General features: G+C 37.3%; 1 protein-coding gene across 2 annotated transcripts in view; it reads right to left on the reverse strand.

Annotated features, from left to right (window-relative positions):
• The window catches only part of pld2 (phospholipase D2), a 97,709-nt gene that overhangs the window by 53,771 nt on the left and 22,821 nt on the right, over positions 1 to 21,117 (reverse strand). For both annotated transcript variants that reach the window (XR_007934314.1, XM_028798143.2), the window contains exon 2: positions 13,934 to 14,092. Coding sequence is in view for 1 of the 2 variants with exons in the window: in XM_028798143.2 (XP_028653976.2) it covers positions 13,934 to 14,054 (121 nt within the window). In the remaining variant the exon portion in view is untranslated. The remainder of the gene's footprint in view (positions 1 to 13,933; positions 14,093 to 21,117) is intronic.

Consider the following 21,117-nt stretch of genomic DNA (forward strand, 5'->3'; position numbering starts at 1 on the left):
TTATACTTCGCACTGGGCACGGTGGCGCAGTGGGTAGTGCTGCTGCCTCGCAGTTGGGAGACCTGGAGACCTGGGTTCGCTTTCCGGGTCCTCCCTGCGTGGAGTTTGCATGTTCTCCCCGTGGGTTTCCTCCAGGCGCTCTGGTTTCCTCCCACAGTCCAAAGACATGCTGGATTGGTGATACTAAATTGGCCCTAGTGTGTGCTTGGTGTGTTTGTGTGTGTCCTGTGGTGGGTTGGCACCCTGCCTGGGATTTGTTCTTGCCTTGTGCCCTGTGTTGGCTGGGATTGGCTCCAGCAGACCCCCATGACCCTGTGTTCGGATTCAGCCGGTTGGAAAATGGATGGATGGATACTTTGCACTGGTGGCCACAGCAAAAACAAACAAATTAAAGAAAAAAAAAGAAGAAGAATCCTAGAGGTACTCTGGGTAATTGTTATTTAAATACATCAGCCATCAAATCTCAAGCATCTGCACTGCCATCTTTTTTACAGTCTAGTACTCACTGCCAAGTATGAAAGAAAATTCTTCTTAGGTCAGTGAACCATAAAGGTAGCCACAAAAAAAGTTGAAATCCATATGAGTCACACACACTGGCATCAAGTATCGCTACACCACTATATATATATAAAATCCAACTTCTGTCTGTCTGTCTGTCCACTTTTCATGACAGAACTACTTAATGGATTTAGATCGGGTTTTTTTCTATAATCTGCTTGAACATTGATTTTGCGACTTTTCTCATTGCGCTATGTATCATAGTTCGCTTGCGGTACAGATTTATTTGTGTGAATCCGAGAGAGATGCAATGGGCCTAGGGGGGCCCTCCTCACTCACGCACCAGCCTCGGGGCGTGTTCCTTACTTCCGCTTAACTAGTGAACGAGAGAACTACTTAACGGATTTAGATTGGGTTTTTTTCTATAATTTGCTTTAACATTACTATTGATTTTGCAACTTCTCTCATCGCACTAAGTCATAGTTCGCTTGCAGGAGCAATATATAATCCAAGACAGAGGCTGTGGGCTGAGGGGAGGGGGAAGTGTGACGTCAGCAGTGGGGAGCTGGGCAGGGCCCTCCTCACTGTCCTTTTTCACTAATTCACAGATAGAGCCGTGGGGCACGGCTAGTTATTAATAACATTTTTTACTTTAGCATCTCCAAATCATGGAGCAAATAAGACACTGTTGCATGGGTCCCGCATGCAGCACTTGGCTGGAGTCCTGCTGTCCAAACTTATTGTGATGTGTCTTGCTGCCAAACAGACACAAGCAGATGGGTTTAAGATCAGGAGGAATACCTGTTAGTTATTAAGACAGTGACAGGGTGAGAATAGCAAAGTAAAAGAGCAGGCAAAAGGTAGTCAGGTTGAAGGCAGACATATTTTATTATTTTGGAAATATCCTACGGGCATTGGTAGGGTACCATTTATATAACAGCATTCAGAATAAAATACCAGTCAGCACCTAAGGATTAATCCAAGAAAAATGGGATTGTCACAGTATCAAGTCAGGGTCTACACAATTTGTCTACTTCTTTACAGAGGCAGCAATGTTTTAATAAAGGTGGCCTTAATATTTTTAATTGCATCTCATGGTTTTAGGCATTATGTGTCAAACCAGCATCCATGTAAGATGGAGGACAAGGTATATTGGGTGAGGAGACCGTTTAAAGTTGGGGTTTTAAAGCACTGCAAAAAAAAGGAAATCACAATTATGAGTTATTTTCAACTTGCTTTAAATAGAACATCTTAGCATTAAACAACAGTCGAGGATCTCAGGTTTAAGAGTGATTGGGTGAGAATCAGATGCAAAACGTTCTTTTTAGAGAATAGGAGAAGCACTTAGAAAAACTTCTCAGTACATTTGTAGATGAAAGTGATGAGTAATGGAATAAAAATAAATAAATAAATAATAATATAAAACACTACATTATAAAAGGGTCCGAGTGTAAGTTTAACTAATGAATATAACAAGCTAACCAATACTTATTTGCCCTGCTGTAACTCATTTTAATTAGACACACCTAAATTATCACTGGTGTGGCCAACTGGTTTGAGAAGTCCCATTATGAGTTGTCACTAGTCAAGAGACTTCAACTGATTGTAGAATAAATGCACCTTATCTGGAAGATCCAATTGGTAGTGAGTCAGTATCCATATTACTAACCGAGAATGCTAAACCGGATGATGGACGCAGGCACATCCGGCAATGGGCCGTAGCTGCAAAAAGACGTACTGCGCAGGCGCAAAAAGAGTCCGCGAGAGTCGGCTGAGGAGCCGAGAAAGGCGGACAAAAGAGGGCGAGAGAGGCGGATGAGGGGCCACGAGAGGCGGACAAGACCACAGAAAAAAGGAGTGAGCACAGGAAAAATGGAGAAATGAGGAAACGCAGGCAAAGCACGAAACACATTGCACACGAAACTAGACCCAAAAAAAAAAGAGGCTCGCGCACAACAGCAAGGCACCCCCCCCCCCTACAGGCACCGGACGGGACACACACCAAGAGGGGGATTCAACAAGCCCATGGAACACAAAAAAAAGAACACAAAACCACCCCACAGACCCTATAAGCAAGGGACGGGACACACACAAACAGGGGGATTCAACAAGACACAGGAACACAAAAAGAAAGAAGACGCTCGCGCGACAACAATCCTCAACCCCCCACCCCCCCCCCCCCCCCCCCCCCCACACACATCCATAAGAAGTGACACCCAAAGCCACATATTCTAAAGTGAACATCAACACCTTCACACTAGACAGCATAGGTGTCAGCATTGGTGGATCTCCTTACAATAAAGCACTATTAACCGTTCAACTGCAGAAAAGGAAACATATTAACAGTGACTGCGATCCTCCTTATTACTTATCCATATTTCGCATGCTGAGAAAGAAACAAGTCATGAATACACGGTCACGGGTACAAAACGAAAAAGAAAGGATAACAGGAACAAACACACGAACACAAAAGAAACAACAAAATAGACGGCTATGCAGCATAGGTGGATCTCATTACAATAAGGCACTATTAACCGTTCAACCGCAGAAAAGGCTCCATATTAACAGTGAGTGCAATAAGGCTCAATATTAACAGTGAGTGCAATACTCCTTATTACTTATCCATATTTCTAAAAGAAAAAATGACTCGACTCCAAAAACGCAAAGCTCAACTAAAGCTTCTAACTAACGATGTACCTAAAAGTAAAAACTTTATGAACTGCATTAGATCCTACAATAGTTCATTTAATATGCACAAATCTACATCCTAGATCCACATGACGCAAACTATCAATCAAAGTGCTGCATCGCAACAGGCACGGATTCAAAACGAAACACCTCCCGTCTCAGACATACGTTAATGGCAGCGAAGGCTACAACTGGCTTCTCACGCAGCACAGGCAAATCGATTACAGCTCCAAAACAACACGTCCCAAATACTACACATGCAACAACGCGCCTCTCAAACGGCACAAGCAAAACATACACCAGGAAAATTCATTCGGATTAATGAATGTCATTTGCAATCATTGTCATTCAGTTCACTTCCCTGAAGAAACAACTGGCAATACAAGTTATACATTTACACGTTGTTGTCAAAAGGGTCAAATTACACTGCCTTCTTTACATTCATATACTGAATATCTACAGAAGCTTATAACTGACGATGTACCTGAAAGTGAAATCTTTATCAACTACATTAGATCCTACAAATCGGAATCCACTATGAACATTAACGGTGGCACTGCACGTGACATCCGTCTTGAAAAAATGTTGTTTATTGATGAATGTTCAATGGCATTAACAAACGTTTATGAATAATAATATTCGATTTGGAGGAAAGGTACTTTTATGAGGAGGAGATTTTAGACAGTGATTAGCTATTCTTCCAGATGCCATGCACTCAGCTATTGTTCAGTGCACCTTAAAATACGCAGACAATTGGCATTGCTTTCAAAAGATACAGTTAGTAAAAAAGATACGATGTCCAGATCCAGATCATAACAATTGCTTATTACAACTGAGAGATGGTACACTCACCAATACAGATGGACTTCAGCCACATATTATTACAATTCCTCAAGCCTTTATCTGCGACGACTTAGTTACAGAGAGATTTGGAACAGCAATCTCATTAGACCAAATGCCGCTTTTAACACAATGCACTATATTATGTCCAAAAAATATTAATGTGCAAAACATAAATACCCAAGTCATTCCATTACTTCCTGGAGAGACACAACTCTTTCTAAGCTCTGACAAACTTGACTCTGATCACAACAATAACCATCTTAAATGACCTTACAAGTTCTGAGCTGGAATTACCTTTTACACTTAAACGGCGTGTACAAAGAAATTTTCAAATAAACCTTTACACTGTGCCACACACTTTATTGTTTGCTTTCTATTTGCATCATCTACACCGTCACACTATTCTATATCTCATTCATACATCACGCTCTTTGTCATTCCCAAAACCAGGGGTTGGCGAGCGAAGCGAGCAGGGGGCGGAGCCCCCTAGTGTTAGCCTAACCTATACAATGAAGGCAACGGAACGCTGCAAAAAACTCCATGAAAAAATGATTGCAAATCAGTTAAATTTGTTATTAGGAAAAAGAAAGAGTATACGGCAGAACATTCAGAAAAACTGAATGATTGTGCAAGAAGATGACCAGTGAGGGAGGCCAACCAAAAATTCTATAAGAATCCTGGAATAGTCAGAAGCTGCAGTGGACAAACACTGGAGAGATGCACAGACAACTGTTGCCCAGGTGCTTCACCAGTTACAGCTTTATGGGAGTGTGGCAAAGAAAAAGTCACTTTAAAAAATGCATGATATCTCAGCAGAAGGAACAAAGGAAACTAAAATCATTTGTAAGAAGGTTTTATGGTTTGATAAGGCTAAAACTGATCTTTCTGCCGTTCAGACTAACTCCATGTTTGGAGTAAGTCAAATGCCGCACATTATCAAAAACACAACATCCCTACTGTGAAGTAGACTGGTGGCAGTATCTTGGTGTTGGGGATGCTTCTCTTCAGCAAGTCCTAAAAGGCTTGTGAGTGTAAACGGTAAAATAAATGTAGCAAAATATAGGGAAATCCTGGAGAAAAATCTCATACAGTCTGCAAGAGAAGATTTGAAAGCAAGACCATGGCCCCAAGCATAAAGCCAAAGCTAAACAGAAATGGCTTAGTAACAACAAAGTTAATGTCTTAGAGTGGCCAACTCTGAGTACAGATCTCAAACCAATTGAGGATTTGCGGCTGGATTTGAAGCAGAGTGTTCACTCATGATCCCCATACAACCTGACAGACTGTGACAAATTGCATGTCACTGATTTAATAGTTTTAATATGTTTTACTGCTTAACTTAATTAATAACCAAAGCCAGCACAATTTTAGATTAGTATGATAGTATACACGTTCAGACTCGCTAAATGAGCAATTGCCTAGTTGTAGTGTTAATTGACACGCTTCAGTTAAGGTGGTTGGTGGCAGAAGACAACTGAGAAAATGGAGGAAGCAAAGAAAGAAAGAAAAAAATGAAAAGATCATACACTGGAATGGTGATCAGGAGTGGTTGGAGAAACTGGATAAGAAGGAGAGAGAGAAAGGAAGGGACCAAAGGGTCATGTCTCCTTTACAGTGTGGTATGCCTTCCGTGAGAGCAGGGTCAAACCTTCTAACAGCTAGGGAGACGGCAGGCTCGGGAGAGATTTCTTTGGGTACTGACTAGAGGTGACAGAGAGACAGTGAGCCCAGGAGTCCGAATTTGGGGGCGCAGTTGAGTCTGCTAACAGTAAGCAGAGGGGAAGTTATGGCATCAAAGAGGAACTGTTGTCTTGAGAATCTGTGGCAACTGGAAAGAGGATGGAGTGGATGGAAGGATAAAAAAGTAGCTAGTGGCATTTTCTGTCTTGAAGTGATGGAGATGATGGGGCTCCAACCACAGACTGAGTGCAATGGAGTGTTGCTGAGAGGCTTGCTGTTCTCAGAAAAAGGAATTTCTGCTTTTCCAACTGGTTTTATCTGTTTTACTTACTTATTTATTTGTTGAATACTTTTATTGAACTCCTGGCGACTCTGTTGACCATTGACCGATTTATGCCTTGCTGATTGATGCACAGGGACACTTGTTTTGAAATAAATATTCACCTTTGCACTTTTTGGTGCCTTAAATCTGGTTGATTGCATCCTTACTTTCCCTAATCCATCCTCAGTTACGAACTACTGGATGTTCCAAAAGGAGTGGTACAAATGATTGCAGGAATCAGGGTATCACACAGACCTTTAGCAGTTTTGCAAAGAAGAATGAGGAAAAATGGCAATGTCCAGATGCACAAAGTTATAGACGCCTAAGCACATTGACTCAAGGCTGTCATGGAGGCCAAAGGTGCATCTAGTAAATACTGATTACTTACAAAATAAATTATTTCGTTTAATATTTGTAATTAATTTAGACCATTTTTTTGTGATCTGTTTTGACTTTGACATTAAAGAGTCTTTTTCTGTGAATCAATGTCAAAAACACTAATTTATTCCTTTATGATTAAATGTTGTATAATAACAACATGTGAAATAGGGAAAAAGGAAATGAACACTTTTCATAGGCAGTGTATTAAGATATGTACGCATAAGGAACACTCTTTTGTTTTGCTGTTATGATAAACCAAACCACTTTCTAGGTCTTTAATGATAAATAACATGTTACACATGACATACCATTGAGATGCAGTTAAGGACTTATTTAACTCATTTGAAAATTGGTGAACTTTGCTTTACTTTTTAGTTATCACAATTTTGTTTATTAAATCTTTGTTTAACAACAAGTCATGTAATATATGTAATTACATGAATTAGTGGACTGCATTAAATGCATGTTTTTGAACAGCATTTTACAATATTATGTAGTTACCAACACAGTACAAATACACTAGGGATGGCACAATAGCCAAGTCCAATTCAAGTGATATTAAAGTGACATTGATTGCTGCACTGTTGTGAAAAGTCTGTGAAAAACTGAAGTTCAAATTTGTCTTTTTAAAAGAAGCACCCAACAGAGATTCAAATTTCAGTGGAAATCTCAAGTTAAATTGTCAGCTGCTTCAGACCAGGATGGAGAGCATGTCTGCTGGTATGCTAATAAATAGCAGTGATATACTGAGTTATTATGTAATGGAATTTTTTTATTTAAAAATATAAAAATTTTTGTTTTAAATAATAAAAAATGATCTCCAAAAAATAAATACCCAAATAACCGCCTCAACAAGTATTTACTGTAATCTCCTCTTTCTCAACTTTAATAACAATACCACACCACTTGCAAACATATCAACAATAAAATGAAATTACCAAAAGAAATAAAACTGTACGTGCAAAATTACCAATGCTATCATAAAATCACAATGAACATTACTCCATGTAGGAGAAAAGCAACTGTACTAAGTTCCCCGTCGAGCTATTAACATTAGTAAAAACCCAATAATTCATACAAAATTTAAATTCAAATAACCGTAGTGCTGCTTCCTCACAGTAAGGACACCAGGATTCACATCACGGATCCTTCCTGCGTGGAATTTGCATGTTTTCCCTGTGTTTGTATGGGATTCCTCCAGTTTCCTCCCACAGTTGAAAGACATGCAGGATACGTATATTGGAGATGATAAATTGGCACTAGTGTGTGGTTGGTGGATGCATGTCTGTGTATCTGTGTGTGTGTCTGCCCTACAATGGACTGGGCTCTGCCCAGGGTTTGTTCCTGCCTTGTGCAGCCTATGCTAGCTGAGATAGGCTCCAGCAGACCCCCGCGACCCTGTTTAGGACTAAGCAGATTAGAAAATAACTGACTATTCAAATAACTAAGAACTTGGAAAAGAACTGATTTATTGTATAATGGGTTTACCAAAAACGACACTAAAATCTTAAACATTTTAATTTAGTCTCAAGATACAAAAAAGCAAAATCAGCTCTTCAGGCACAAATAAACTGTAACCCCAACTTGGTTACAACTCCTTCAGTACAATGCAAGCTGTAGTTGTTATACTGTAATTTGTGATGTTTTTAATTTAATATTTGTTTTATGTGTCCTTTTTTGGCAGTTATGTGCCACATGACCACGCATTCATGGAACAGTGACTGATATGTCTCTTGATCCATCCTCAACTCATAGTTTCTCAGTGCCTCTGCACTTCACACTCTCTGCTGGAATCTTTGGTGTGACCACAGGTCAAACCAGGGGTAAAGCCAGTTATCTCTGGGTTAAATACGGTTGCACCGGCAACTTGTGGTGTCCCTCAGGGGAGAAAACAAAACTTTGTTCTTTAATTAGTGGCAAATTCGGTTTGAAAATTGGACAGTTAGGTGGCAACCCTTACATAATACCTTTCCTCACACCTTAACATGACAGTGTCATACATACTCTCTTTATTGCTTATAAGTCAAAATGTGTGGTGAAGAAACTTGTAGCAAGGGCCTGAAAATGGAAAATTCTATTTTTGAAATGAAGACTGAGTTTTAAAATACTAAAAGTTTAACCTTATTCAAAATATTAACACATTTTTAATTAAACAGTAATAATTACAATTAATTAATGTTAAAATTTTAATGAACAGAGATATATCCATCCATCATCCAACCCGCTATATCCTAACTACAGGGTCACGGGGGTCTGCTGGAGCCAATCCTAGCCAACACAAGGTGCAAGGCAGGAAACAAACCCTGGGCAGGGCGCCAGCCCACCACAAGGCACACACACACAAACCAAGCACACACTAGGGACAATTTAGAATCGCCAATGCACCTAACCTGCATGTCTTTGGACTGTGGGAGGAAACTGGAGTACCCAGAGGAAACCATACAGACATGGGGAGAACATGCAAACTCCATGCAGGGAGGACCTGGGAAGTGAACCCGGGCCTCCTAACTGTGAGGCAGCAGCGCTACCCACTGCGCCACCGTGCCGCCCATTGTGAATATAGTGGTACAAAAGTGTTTATAAGCAATGTTGGTAAAATAACTAATCCATTTAGTCAATTCAGACCATCTGAACTTGTGAGTTAAACATGATTATGTGGTTAAGCATCATGACACCACTTCAGTTACTGCAGGGTTGATTTCTGCCTTGTGACAGATGATGATGATATAGCCCTGTCTCCTCATATTTTTGCACAGAATGAGACAATCCCAGAACAATGAAACTGTTATTCTCTGACAAAAGATTCCTTTTACTTATCAGTTTTGCTCTTTTTATGGATGCTCAAAGCAGAGTAGTTTGCTACTGAATTACTTGCTTGATTAAAGAAATGGTATTTTCAAAATGTCACTGTAAATTTGTCATTTAAAACCAGTATGAGGTAAATTTGCAAAAAATGTGTCTAAAAAAGACAATTCTAATATTGGAGTCAAATTTAACAACTGTACAGTACACCTGGCTGACTTTGGGTGCACAATATGATTTGTTGAAAGTAACTTAATAGGTTCAGACATTCTGGAGCAAAGAACAAATCAGCTTAATGCATTCAGTATTGCTGCTTGTTTGTCGATGCATTGTTTTTGAAATTTCAATACATCTTCAGATTTATTATCACTATTGCTATTATTATTAATAATAAAGTAATTATTTGCTTCATTGACTTTTGTTTTGTATTTCAGTTTAATCAAACAGCATTGATAGTTTTCATAGTTTTACAGTATGTTACCTAATATTTTTCTACACTTGTGTAGGTAAAAGGCCCTTTGAAATGCCATTTACACAGTAGACATGTACTAATGTCTCAGAATACTAGAATATTTCATCTCAATTAGCAACACTATTCTTTAAATAAAAAAGCTCATAACACTGGAAGCATACAATGAGCATCTGCAGTCTTCTCTGTGCCTCTTTTCACAAATCAAAAAACAATTTTATACTTGCTTCTCTATATGCAAACCTTGGGTTTTATTGCATCCTTCCCTTTAACCACCATATACAGTGCATGTTGTGATCATGCCCAAGACCTCTGTTTGTAACAACAGGAGAAACAGATAAAAGTCTAACATTATATAGATATGCACATAAGTGCATGGTCAATGTCATGAATGTTCTGTAATAAATTTATACAATTTATGACAGCTTTTAACGTGAACTACACAAGAGTAATATTTCACAATACTTCCTCTGTCATCTTACATCCTTACAGTCCTTACAGCTGGGCAATACATTGAATTTTCAATTAGATTAAATATTTAATAAAAATTAATATGCAAAAGCCCAGCACTTTAAATGATTTTTCCAAAACTTCTCCAGAACAATAAACAAAATCTGTAATCTCTTTTTACGTGTGTTTATGTTGACTCTGCCCCTGTTGCTTGGCCATGATGAGCATGAAAAAGCACAGCACAGCTATCCATGAAATTGTTCAATTTGTGGTCTGGAGGGATCAGTTTCGTTTGCTATTATTTCATATTATTATTGTGAGAAAACATAACAGGTTTATGGTGTATATGGTAGCGATCTTCGGTCTTGGAGCTGTTTTGAGAAAATATGGAAATATATTGAATATTGTTTTTTTGTTCAAAATAATCACAATGTCAATTTAAGTCCATGTCACTCCGGTACAATAAAGATTTCTACAGTAACTGGATTGTACAGCTTCAAATATAGTTTTTCACTTGTGAATGTAATGATCTTTACTTTATGCTTTTAAATGTTACTTGAATTATGGATTCATCATCATGGATTTCTTTTTCATACAGAGCCTATAGTGATTAAAATATTTGTTGTCATGAGGTTGTTATTCATAAGGTAATCTCTTCACCTAAATAAATACATTTTAATGTAAATGCATCAGCACAGGCAAGGGTTGAATCACAAAACATTTCCACAGTACAGAAACACATTTAAAAATCAAAAACTAAAAAATAAATGCATATTTTATTATGAACAAGGCCCTTAACCTGAGAATCCTCCAGGGGTGCTAAACAATGACTGACCCTGCGCTGACCCCCAAAGGTCAGGCGAAAACACAATTTCCCCATGGGGATTAATATAGTATATCAAATCAAATCAAATTACATGATCACCTGCTGTCTTTTGGTTAAGCAACTTCCTTTGACTCATTTTCATTGCAGTATCTTATTCAGACAGTGCACTGTGCTCTTTGTTGTATCTTCTGTACCTTAGTAGCTCTACACAATTATGCTATGTTTAATCACCAATCACATCAGTTTTATTCAAAATAGACAATATTTGACCAATCAGCTGTCCTGTGATTGTAAACTCACAGCAATGTCAACATATGCATCAGCTGAAAAGCTTGCTTTAGCAATGTATACAGCCAGAAAAAGATACAAAACTCAGAGAACAGACAAACACCTCTGTGATTTATTCTTTTATAGCACTGCTGCCAGTAATATGTTGCCTGGTAGACCCATAAAAAATGATTTCATGGCTAGTGGTTTATATCCTCAGTTGTTCTGATTGCATTTTTTGGTGCATTTGCATATAATGCGCAAAGCGCCTATTGCAAAAGCCATTCTTATCTGTTGATCTGTCTGTCTTTCTGCATAAAACAACTCATCCCCCCATGGACTAATTTTGTTGAGACATGAAGTACTTATTCTTTAATGAAATTTGTTGAGACAGTTCAATTTTTGCTGCAATATCCTGATCAGATTTCACTGTATGAAGTTTGACTTCAACTAGGATTTAGTTTACAGTTTCAATTTTACCTTGGGAATGGTTTATTTAACTTGTACATTTTGCATATTTTCCTCTTTTACTCATCTGACTGCCGCACGGATTCCCAATGGTATTAAGTCAGACACTGGGCAGACTGCATGTGTGCAAACAGCTCACACAGAAGTGCCCTTCTTCTGCTGCTTTAGGTAAGTTAACTAAAAGACCACAAAAAGTCACTTCTGGAAATAAATGTTAGGGAAAAGCAATCATGTAAACATATACTATGTATGATTTAATTGATTGAACAATATTATTTGCAGATTATTGTTGTAAAGAACTGATGTTATCAGTCTGAGGCTAAATGTGTTTTTGAACTAATTAATGACATAATAAAGGTGGTTCTTCCGTAAGTGATATATACTTATGGTGGACTAAAAAATGGACAGTGGCGTCATGAGGTGGCAGACTTCAGTGGTTTGAACTCCTAATCTTTGGCCCCTGAATTTACAATCCCAGATTTACAGGAATAATTGCAGCAAGCTCGTGGTCTTCTTACTCATTGTACACCATTTGTATTCCCATTACACAATAAATCAGTTCTTTTTCCAGTTCTTAATTATTTATATAATTTTAATGAATTACTGTGTTTTAACCAATATTTATAGCTAGATAAGGAACTTACTTTAGTTCCTTTTCTCTTTTCATAGGGTTATTCTAATATTATACTAGTATTAGTCATTTTGTATTAACATATTTTTTTCAATTGCTAATTATTGGATAATACTCTATTGGGTATACTTTCAAAAATGTTATGTTTAAGAACACTGAGCAACACTTTATCCCAGACCCTCTGCCACTAACACATACTAGTCGATGACATTTTCACAACATTTGAATTCAGGTTTTGGTTGTTTTTGGACATAAAGGTAGGATTGGTATCTAATAACTTTTAATTTATTCTGTGCCTTAACTAGCAGAAATGAAAACATATTCTATATCATGATTGATCCTTGCCAGCTTTTCTGTCTCTTTTATTGCATGAATTATTTAATGTCGCTGCATTCATTCACAATAATATATGTGTGTACTGTAAGGTGACAATAATGAATTATAGAAATGTATTAATCTCTTCTACTCGCGCCATCAAAGCTAAAATGTCATCCTCCTAAAATCACTTACTATTGTATGAATTCCCATTTTATATAAGCTTCAAATTTTTGCTCCTGATTGATAAAAATTAATTTTGATGTTAAATGGTACTGTAGACTGCTCTTCTCTTAGAGGTATTATTCCCTTCTTTGGCTAACAAAATCTCTGTGGGGAAATCTTATGGGGAAAGTACAAAACATTGTCTGTTTTAAATCTGAATAATGAGGTTACAACAGTTAACAATGAAACTGAGCAGGTTACAACAGGTAAGAACATATTTCCGATGGCAGTGATGCAAACGCTGTTCAGGAACTGCTTAGCCAGCAGGGGAGGATCTGTAGCTCTAAACACATGGGCAGGCAGAGTGGTGTATGGGCTAAAGCACAGGACTTAAAGCCCCAAGGTGGCCAGTTCAGTTACTCTTTGACCCTCACCCTGTGCTCCAAATGTTGACAATATCTGGGAATCACAGTAATGTATCCAGAACTTGTAAACTGCATAACGATGTCAGAAAAAAAAAATAATAATAACAATACTGTAATAACAATAATAAAACTAATGACTTTGTTCTGTAAAAAAAAAGATGAAGTTCACAATTCCAGTTAGCCAGATGACGACAGATGTGCAATTCTAAAATATACTACTCACGTAATAATGAACAGCTTCAATTCATTTTAAAATACAATAACCAGCTGATGACTGTTAAGGAATTGTTTAGCAAGAAAATGATACATGCTAGTTAGAATTACTAATTATTAGAAGTAACAAGAGAATGAAGAACAGGCAGTTGTAAAACTAACTACCTAGGTGGAAAAATACTACATTATGACTCAACAACTATTTAGCTCTAGAAATGAGCAACACAAATATTAAAGACACTAAAACAATTTAATACACATAATAATTTTTTTTTTCTAATACCCTCTAGTCAAGTTGTGGAACTAATTATTGGATATGACTGATGATGTATAGGAACTTCAGGACTTCAAATTCCCCCACGGTGATAAAGGATTCAGTATTTGAGAATTTACTTAGGATGTCAAATTTTGCGGGGCAATTCAAGACACTACAGAGTTAATTAAATATAACATCCTTCAGAATAGACACACACATTCTGTTTCTGCATACCTGTGGCCTCTCTGAGACGATCCAACTCATCCTCACACAAAGAGTCTTCTTCAGTGTACTTCGGTCTATCAAGGTTGGTTACATGAACTGCCTCCACCACTTCATCCAGGGAGGCAGCCATGGCACCCCACTGAAGAGTCACCAAATGATATGAGCAGCCTGGAATAAAAAAAGACTGTTAGAGGCCTCACTTCAGAGTTGTTTCAAGTAGAAACTTATAGCATGTTTAGAAAATTATAACCATGCTGCCCACTTCCCTCAGGATTATTATGAAGAGAACTAGTGAGGCCTGTGCATTAGAATACTTAAGGGATTTTGAGGTGTTTAGCTAAAGACATGATAGCTTACAGTTCACATAGATCAGATGGTGGATCTGTAATTCCCACTGAGTTAATTCATAACACACCACCAGCTGATCTCAAATCTCAAAAAGCAACAGAAAACACAGCCTGCCTTCCAGGCACACACACCCACAAAACAGCAGTAGATTCTGATAAAAAGCTTGCTATTCTCATTAACAGGAAAACATGAGGCATTTTAATAAAATAGAAAAAAATGGAGTGAGGAAGCAGGATGTCATGACTGCTTTGCCTGTGTAAAATTGTTAAAAAAAATGCCAGGGGTAAGCTGATCTTCACCTTGCAACTCTACACTTATGCAAATGCATCTTCCGCACCAAGCAACCTGGAAACATCCAGGTGGAGCCTCTGGCAAGGTTGCTCCAGTACACTTGCGCAGCTACCTCTCATTTTGAAAGATGTAATGGCCGTTTTGGTACAATGTCGATGCTGCTACACGTAGAACTTCTGAACAGTATCTTGAAAGCTTTCAAAATACAAAATTTCTCTAGCAGGAAGAGCACACGTAAAAAATAGACATACAGAGCTGCACAGCACCTCCTGAAGAGCACAGGATAAAACGATCACAGAAGTTATAAAGCTGAACCTACATCGGTCGTAACACATACAGGATAAAACGATCACAGAAGTTATAAAGCTGAACCTACATCGGTCGTAACACATAAAAACTGGAGCACTGTGATGTACTAAAAGACAGTGTGTCACAATTCCTTTGACATACACAGATATAGCAGCCACAAACAGCCACATAGTGGAAAGGATGGTCACATGCACATGTTGTGCCAGCAACACTCTTCACAGAAGACTTGCACTGACTGTTACAGCTGAAGGTAGGTGAGATACAAGTACACACAGCTGTACACTCACCTTCCCCATAACAATCCAGAGTAAACTTACTACATACTACTCACAGGCTTACTCTCCAGAGAATGCTGACACATGAGCTATGAAGAGTCCACCCTTTTGTGTTCTGTACCTGGTTGTCAAAGAAACGTTCCAAATTGCAGTCACATGCTTGTTGTGCCAGAGAGTAATTCCATTCATTCACAGCTGAGGTACTGTAGGACTCAGCTTACACAGGATAATAACCATAAGAATGCTGAGGGAAAGTAGGTGGGTTCATAGCATAATTCACAGTGATGTGGCAATTCAACAGCCACTTGGGACTGTCAAGGAACCTGCAAGTGACTGGAAATACTGAGAGCAGATTAAGAAGAACAACCACAATGCTTAGTAAATGCAAACATCCATAAACTCTGAAAAGAGAGGGTCACACATGGAAAAGGCCAGTGAGGGCGACAGTAAAATCAGATTGTGATAAATGAGTACAAAGTTGCATTTGCTAATGTTCCTAGCACAGATTTCCTTCCATTATTATGATACCGTATTAGTAACAAACTATAGTGGGAAGTAGAATCACTGAAAAAGCAAGATAAAGACTAGTCCTTTCAAGGCATAATAACTAAAAGACATACAATAAAGACACTGGTTTTTATTACATCTGTATATTTCAGTCTGCTTGTTTTTCTTCCTCCACCATCTTTATAATTAGAATATTATTGATAAAACAATGTTGATAAGAACAGACCATTCAGCACAACAATATTTACCAAGCCTATTAACCTGATTTCTCCAAAATGATATTAAGTCAGTTTTCTAAGGTTTCTGAAGTCTTGCTGTCTGCCTATGGATGATTACTTTAGACAGAACTAAATAAAAAACTGCATTATGAATTTTGACTATAAATAAAAATAACAAAATGATATGTAAACATAAATAATTAAATGTATCACAAAATATTTTTGTTGCTTATTTATTTATGTATTGTAAAATTGTTACTTCTTTTATATTTCAGTGACAACACATACAACAAAGAAATACATTTTTAAAGGAAAACGGTCATTTTGACCCATATTTATTTTCATATCAAGAACTTTTCATTTATATAAAAATATACAGTCATACATACAAGTGTGAGGAATGTCTCGTGTTTGTGGGTGTGAGAGAGAGGGTGAAACACTGCCATTAAGATGGTTTCCGTGTCCTGTAGAGTAGAGGACAAATTGTGAGAAGACGACTGATATCACTGCCAGTATTAACGTCACAAACCCCACTTCTTCCACTTCCCACTGTATTTAAATCACTGCCTACCCAGAATTCTTTGTTTGGACCTTCCTTTAAAGAGGATGGAGTTCCACCTCAAAAGCTTTCTCAAAGGAGCAACAGGATTAATAACAGGCATCCATTTTTTCACATTTTTTTTATTTTTCCAACAGGACATTAAACAGGGTATCCCATCAACGCCCCAAAATGTTATCTTTGTTTTTCCATTTTAAAATGAGATACTATATGTATATATAAACACATAGATAGATAGATAGATAGATAGATAGATAGATAGATAGATAGATAGATGGATGGATGGATGGATGGATGGATGGATGGATGGATGGATGGATGGATGGATGGATAGATAGATAGATAGATAGATAGATAGATAGATAGATAGATAGATAGATAGATAGATAGATAGATAGATAGATAGATAGATAGATAGATAGATAGATAGATAGATAACTTTATTAATCCCAAGGGGAAATTCACAAATATATAAATATATATACAGTATATATATAAAGAGCAACACTGATCCCTGAAGAACACAGCTTTTAGTGTCACCAAATTGTGAAAAGTTCCCTGCATCATAACCTTTTTGCTTCCTATACTTAAGCCAACTTTGCACCCGTCTTAAAGAATCTAAGGTGCCATTCAATATCAAAATTATTTTTTTATCAATCAGGCATATTAGTTAAACAAAATCCTTCTTGTCTAAACCCATGCTGACTTTTCACTAAAAAAACATGTTCTTGTTATGACTTACTCTATTTTTTCCTTAACACTAGAATCCCTGAAGCATACGAAAAAAGTCGTAATGCTGGAACACCTTAAATTCCGCCTTTGTTTTACAAAATTGTGAATCAGCACAAGCCTGCAGCCTGCTATCCCATACACCCCACCGATGCAGCTGAAGTTCTCCCAGCTCAAGTCTGGGTGTGAGGTGCCTGGAGTTGTATAGGGTAAATAATATATCGTTATTTGGAATACATACATTTCAAGTTTGTTTCCGTGTCTACAACAATGTGGGTAAATGTAGGATGATAGGAAATGTGAGGCAAGAAATGTTGAACACATAACTAAAACAGAAATTTATTTTTCATGTTATAATAATGACGAAATGCTTACATAAAGTGTATGTGTGACGATTGAAGTCCAAATATCAAATAAACACTTTCACAAAAGGTATAACAAAACAAGTGTGCTTTTATTCAAGAATAAAACTGAAGAAAAAGAAATTATTCAATTTAATGTTGCTGTTAATATGTAAAAACCAAAACCCAAATATCAATTGCATGACTGGTGTAGAGGTAAGAATGGCCTCTTCTAAATCAAGAAGTTGCGAGTTCAATCCGGGTCTTCTCCGCATTTACCGTTATGAGTAATAAGCTGCTGTTATTGTGGCGAATATAGAACATTTGCTGTTTCACAGACTATATATTTCAGTTTGCTCCTACCTCTCATAATACATTTCTAATACCGTCCTAATACCTGTCATGAACTTGGGAGAACCTTACCATAAAGTCCCAACAAAGTTTAGCAAAAAGCCCGCTTAAGAGACAGACTTTGTCAACTTTCAACTTGTATACATAAAAGACAGATGAACTTACTGTACCTAACAAATATGTATTTCACAGAAATAAATCCTTTCTTAACAAAAGGCTCCATGCAGCAAAAAAAAGCATTGCATGAGTTGCCTGAAACGTAATTCTAAAGCAAAAAAGCCCCAAAAACACAAATCTAGCAAGAATGGTAAAAAACGAGCATAAAGGACACAGATCCAGGTAGTCCTGAAAAAAGCACAATAATCACTAGAACTCACCAAAGCCACCAAACACATTCAAATGAACAGCAAAAACTGCTTGTTTGCCTAGCCATTTTAGGGTTGTTGGTGATGGTGACAGGCAGGTGGCTCTTCCTCTTTGGGGACCACTCACAACACACACAAGCCATAGCAGAATATAAACAAATAAAAACTAAATGATCAATAATATTAACATAAACAAAATTTTTTTTTTTTAAATCATAAAAAGGAGTCTGAACCCCAGCCAAAAGGGGAACCCTTTCTTAAATATAATACCATTCGTCTACTACTGAAAGAATTTGTCAAAATGAAAGATGAAGTTTTGGCAGAAAACTACAATGTGTGTTAGGCTGTTAAAGGCATTTCTTTAAACCTAATTTGTTGAGGTTACACACTGTTCAGGGTTGGTTCCTATTGCTTGATACTTCCCGGACAGCCTCTGGACCTACTGTACATGAAACTAAATTGTATTAAACACATTCAGGAATGAACAGATGGATTGAGAATTATAAACAGTTCCTCATTAATCAGCTTTGCTAGTTGCCAGTACATGCCAATCAGTATACTTCATACTCATCATTGCTATTAGGTAACGTGTTTTTAGGTGTGTTCATACATGATACAAATGCAGTTTCTGCAATTGGCATGTTTGTCTGTCAGCATGAAACAATTTGATTCCCAGTGAACCACTTTTGTTGAAATTTGCTAAACTCATTCTTCAAGGTAATTTTTCATGGTAGTTTAATTTTTGTTGATATCTTGAACAGAGATCTGCTTTAGAAATTTCAAACTCTTCAATTGAAAAGCATTGGCAAATTTCATAACTCCTATCTTAAAACAGAGCAAATTCAATTACAGATTAGTTTCAAAAATACCTCCAGCAAGGTCACTTCAGCTTGTATATTTTATATATTTTCCTCTTTAACTCATCTGATTGCTGCTCTTGATGGCAAATAGATCCCCAATATAAGTTAAGCCGGTAGAACATTACATGATTTGTAGTCAGAGAAGATGTAAAACTTGATGACAGTTGCTGGATCTTACCGCCTTGAGGATATCAGATTACATGACTAAGAATCACATAGGATGAAAAATTATACATCTCCATTCTAACTTTCCACTGCAATTTCCAATTTCCAAGGTACTGTGAGCTCACCGCATCCTAATAGGCAATTAATGTGGTTCATGGCAGCACCAGTGCCTGAACAAATATTTTCCAGGTATGTGAATTCAGCAACAATCTTAGTCATATATGAAGCATCAGACAGATGAGCCTCTATTCTGTTTCTGCAGTCCAATACCTCCGTGTTACTTATTTCTTGCAGCTGCATTCTGCGTATTGTACTATTGGGTGAGCGCAAATTGGTTGTCAGTTTTCACACACACAGCCCCTCCTTATAACTTAAGACAAAAATTAAACCTGTTTAGTGAGGAAAACAGATGTGGAAGAAAAAATGTTTTTTCTCATTATTGCAAGATGTTGAACCTACCTGCATTTGGTTAAAAGCTGACTAAAGTCGTGACAAGAAAGTTACAGAAAGTATGCAATGCTTTCTGGAACTGCTAATGTTAAATGTGCTTGCACAGATGTCTGCTAAGAAAAGAAGAGGATGTAAGGTCAGAGCAAGGCTATGCTGTAAACATTTAAGTCCCTTAATTTGCTGAAACTTTTAGAGAAATGAGTAGTGTTTCTCCTGCTGGAGATTTTAGGGAAGTATTTTTTTTTTTTTTATTTTCTTCCTTAATTTACATAATCTATAAAATGAAAGTGTCTTTGATGAAATGATCAGAAATGCTCGTGAACCTACCAACGGTTCTTTAATGATTTCTCCAATAAAACTGCTATATTGATGAACTATATATTAGTTCTAGTTATTTAAAAAAGGTGAAATGCCTCCACACAGAATGTAAGTTTTTTGGTGTTTAACGTGAATATTTTTTGTAATCAGGTTTTTATTAGTGTAATCAAAATACTGAGGCAGCAACACGTGTATAGATATGATATGAAATAACAAAACTCAACAGTGCCCAGCACCTACTCCTTTCCACATCAAAAGTCCTGCAGCAGCGATGATTCCAGCTCACCACAATGCCACACTCACCACTGCATCACAAATTTATGCTAATAAAGGATTTTTCCAGGTAAGCAGGAATTCTGAACAAAGTCACTGAGTTCTTGTTTTTTGGGTTACAGACAGTTCTAGACGGATCAATTTATAAAAAGAGGGCAAACAATTCTTCAAAGTGATTAGGCTGAGTCTTTCATGCGGAAGCAAGGAACTGCTGTGCCCATGCAGGTGAACATACACTGCATAGGGAGGCCAGAAATTAAGAAATTAATAATTTGTGATAAATGATGAATTATAACTGATAACATCAAAGAAAATGAGCAAGAAATTTTAAAGAAGAAAGCAAGAACAGGAAGACTGTTATGTATCTTGTTGAAGTTATATGTACAGTATTTTATGTTTTATTGTTATTTATGTTAATTTTAAGTTATTATTTTCCATGTATATATGCTATTTTTGCTGATTAATATGTGATGTGATAATTCTGTACTGCTTCTTCAATGTAGTTCCCTTCATTGTTTTTTTGCCTCACTACTCAAAACGGAAAATGTAGGGCAGACCCGGGATTGAACCCACAATCTCTTGATTCTGAGGCAGTTGTTCTTACCTCTATACCAGTCATACAACTGCTATTTGGGCTTCGGTGTTTATATACAGGCAGTTCCCAGGTTACGTACGAGATAGGAACTGTAGGTTTGTACTTAAGTTGAATTTGTATGTAAGTCGGAACAGGTACATTATTTTAATAAATGCTATTGTTGACCGACTGTAACCAAGTGCTCTACCAATGAATGATGGAGTTTCACCTCTCTCTGACCTTTTTATTATTTCTACTTT

The sequence above is a fragment of the Erpetoichthys calabaricus genome, chromosome 3 (assembly GCF_900747795.2).
Source record: "Erpetoichthys calabaricus chromosome 3, fErpCal1.3, whole genome shotgun sequence".
NCBI lineage: Eukaryota > Metazoa > Chordata > Cladistia > Polypteriformes > Polypteridae > Erpetoichthys > Erpetoichthys calabaricus.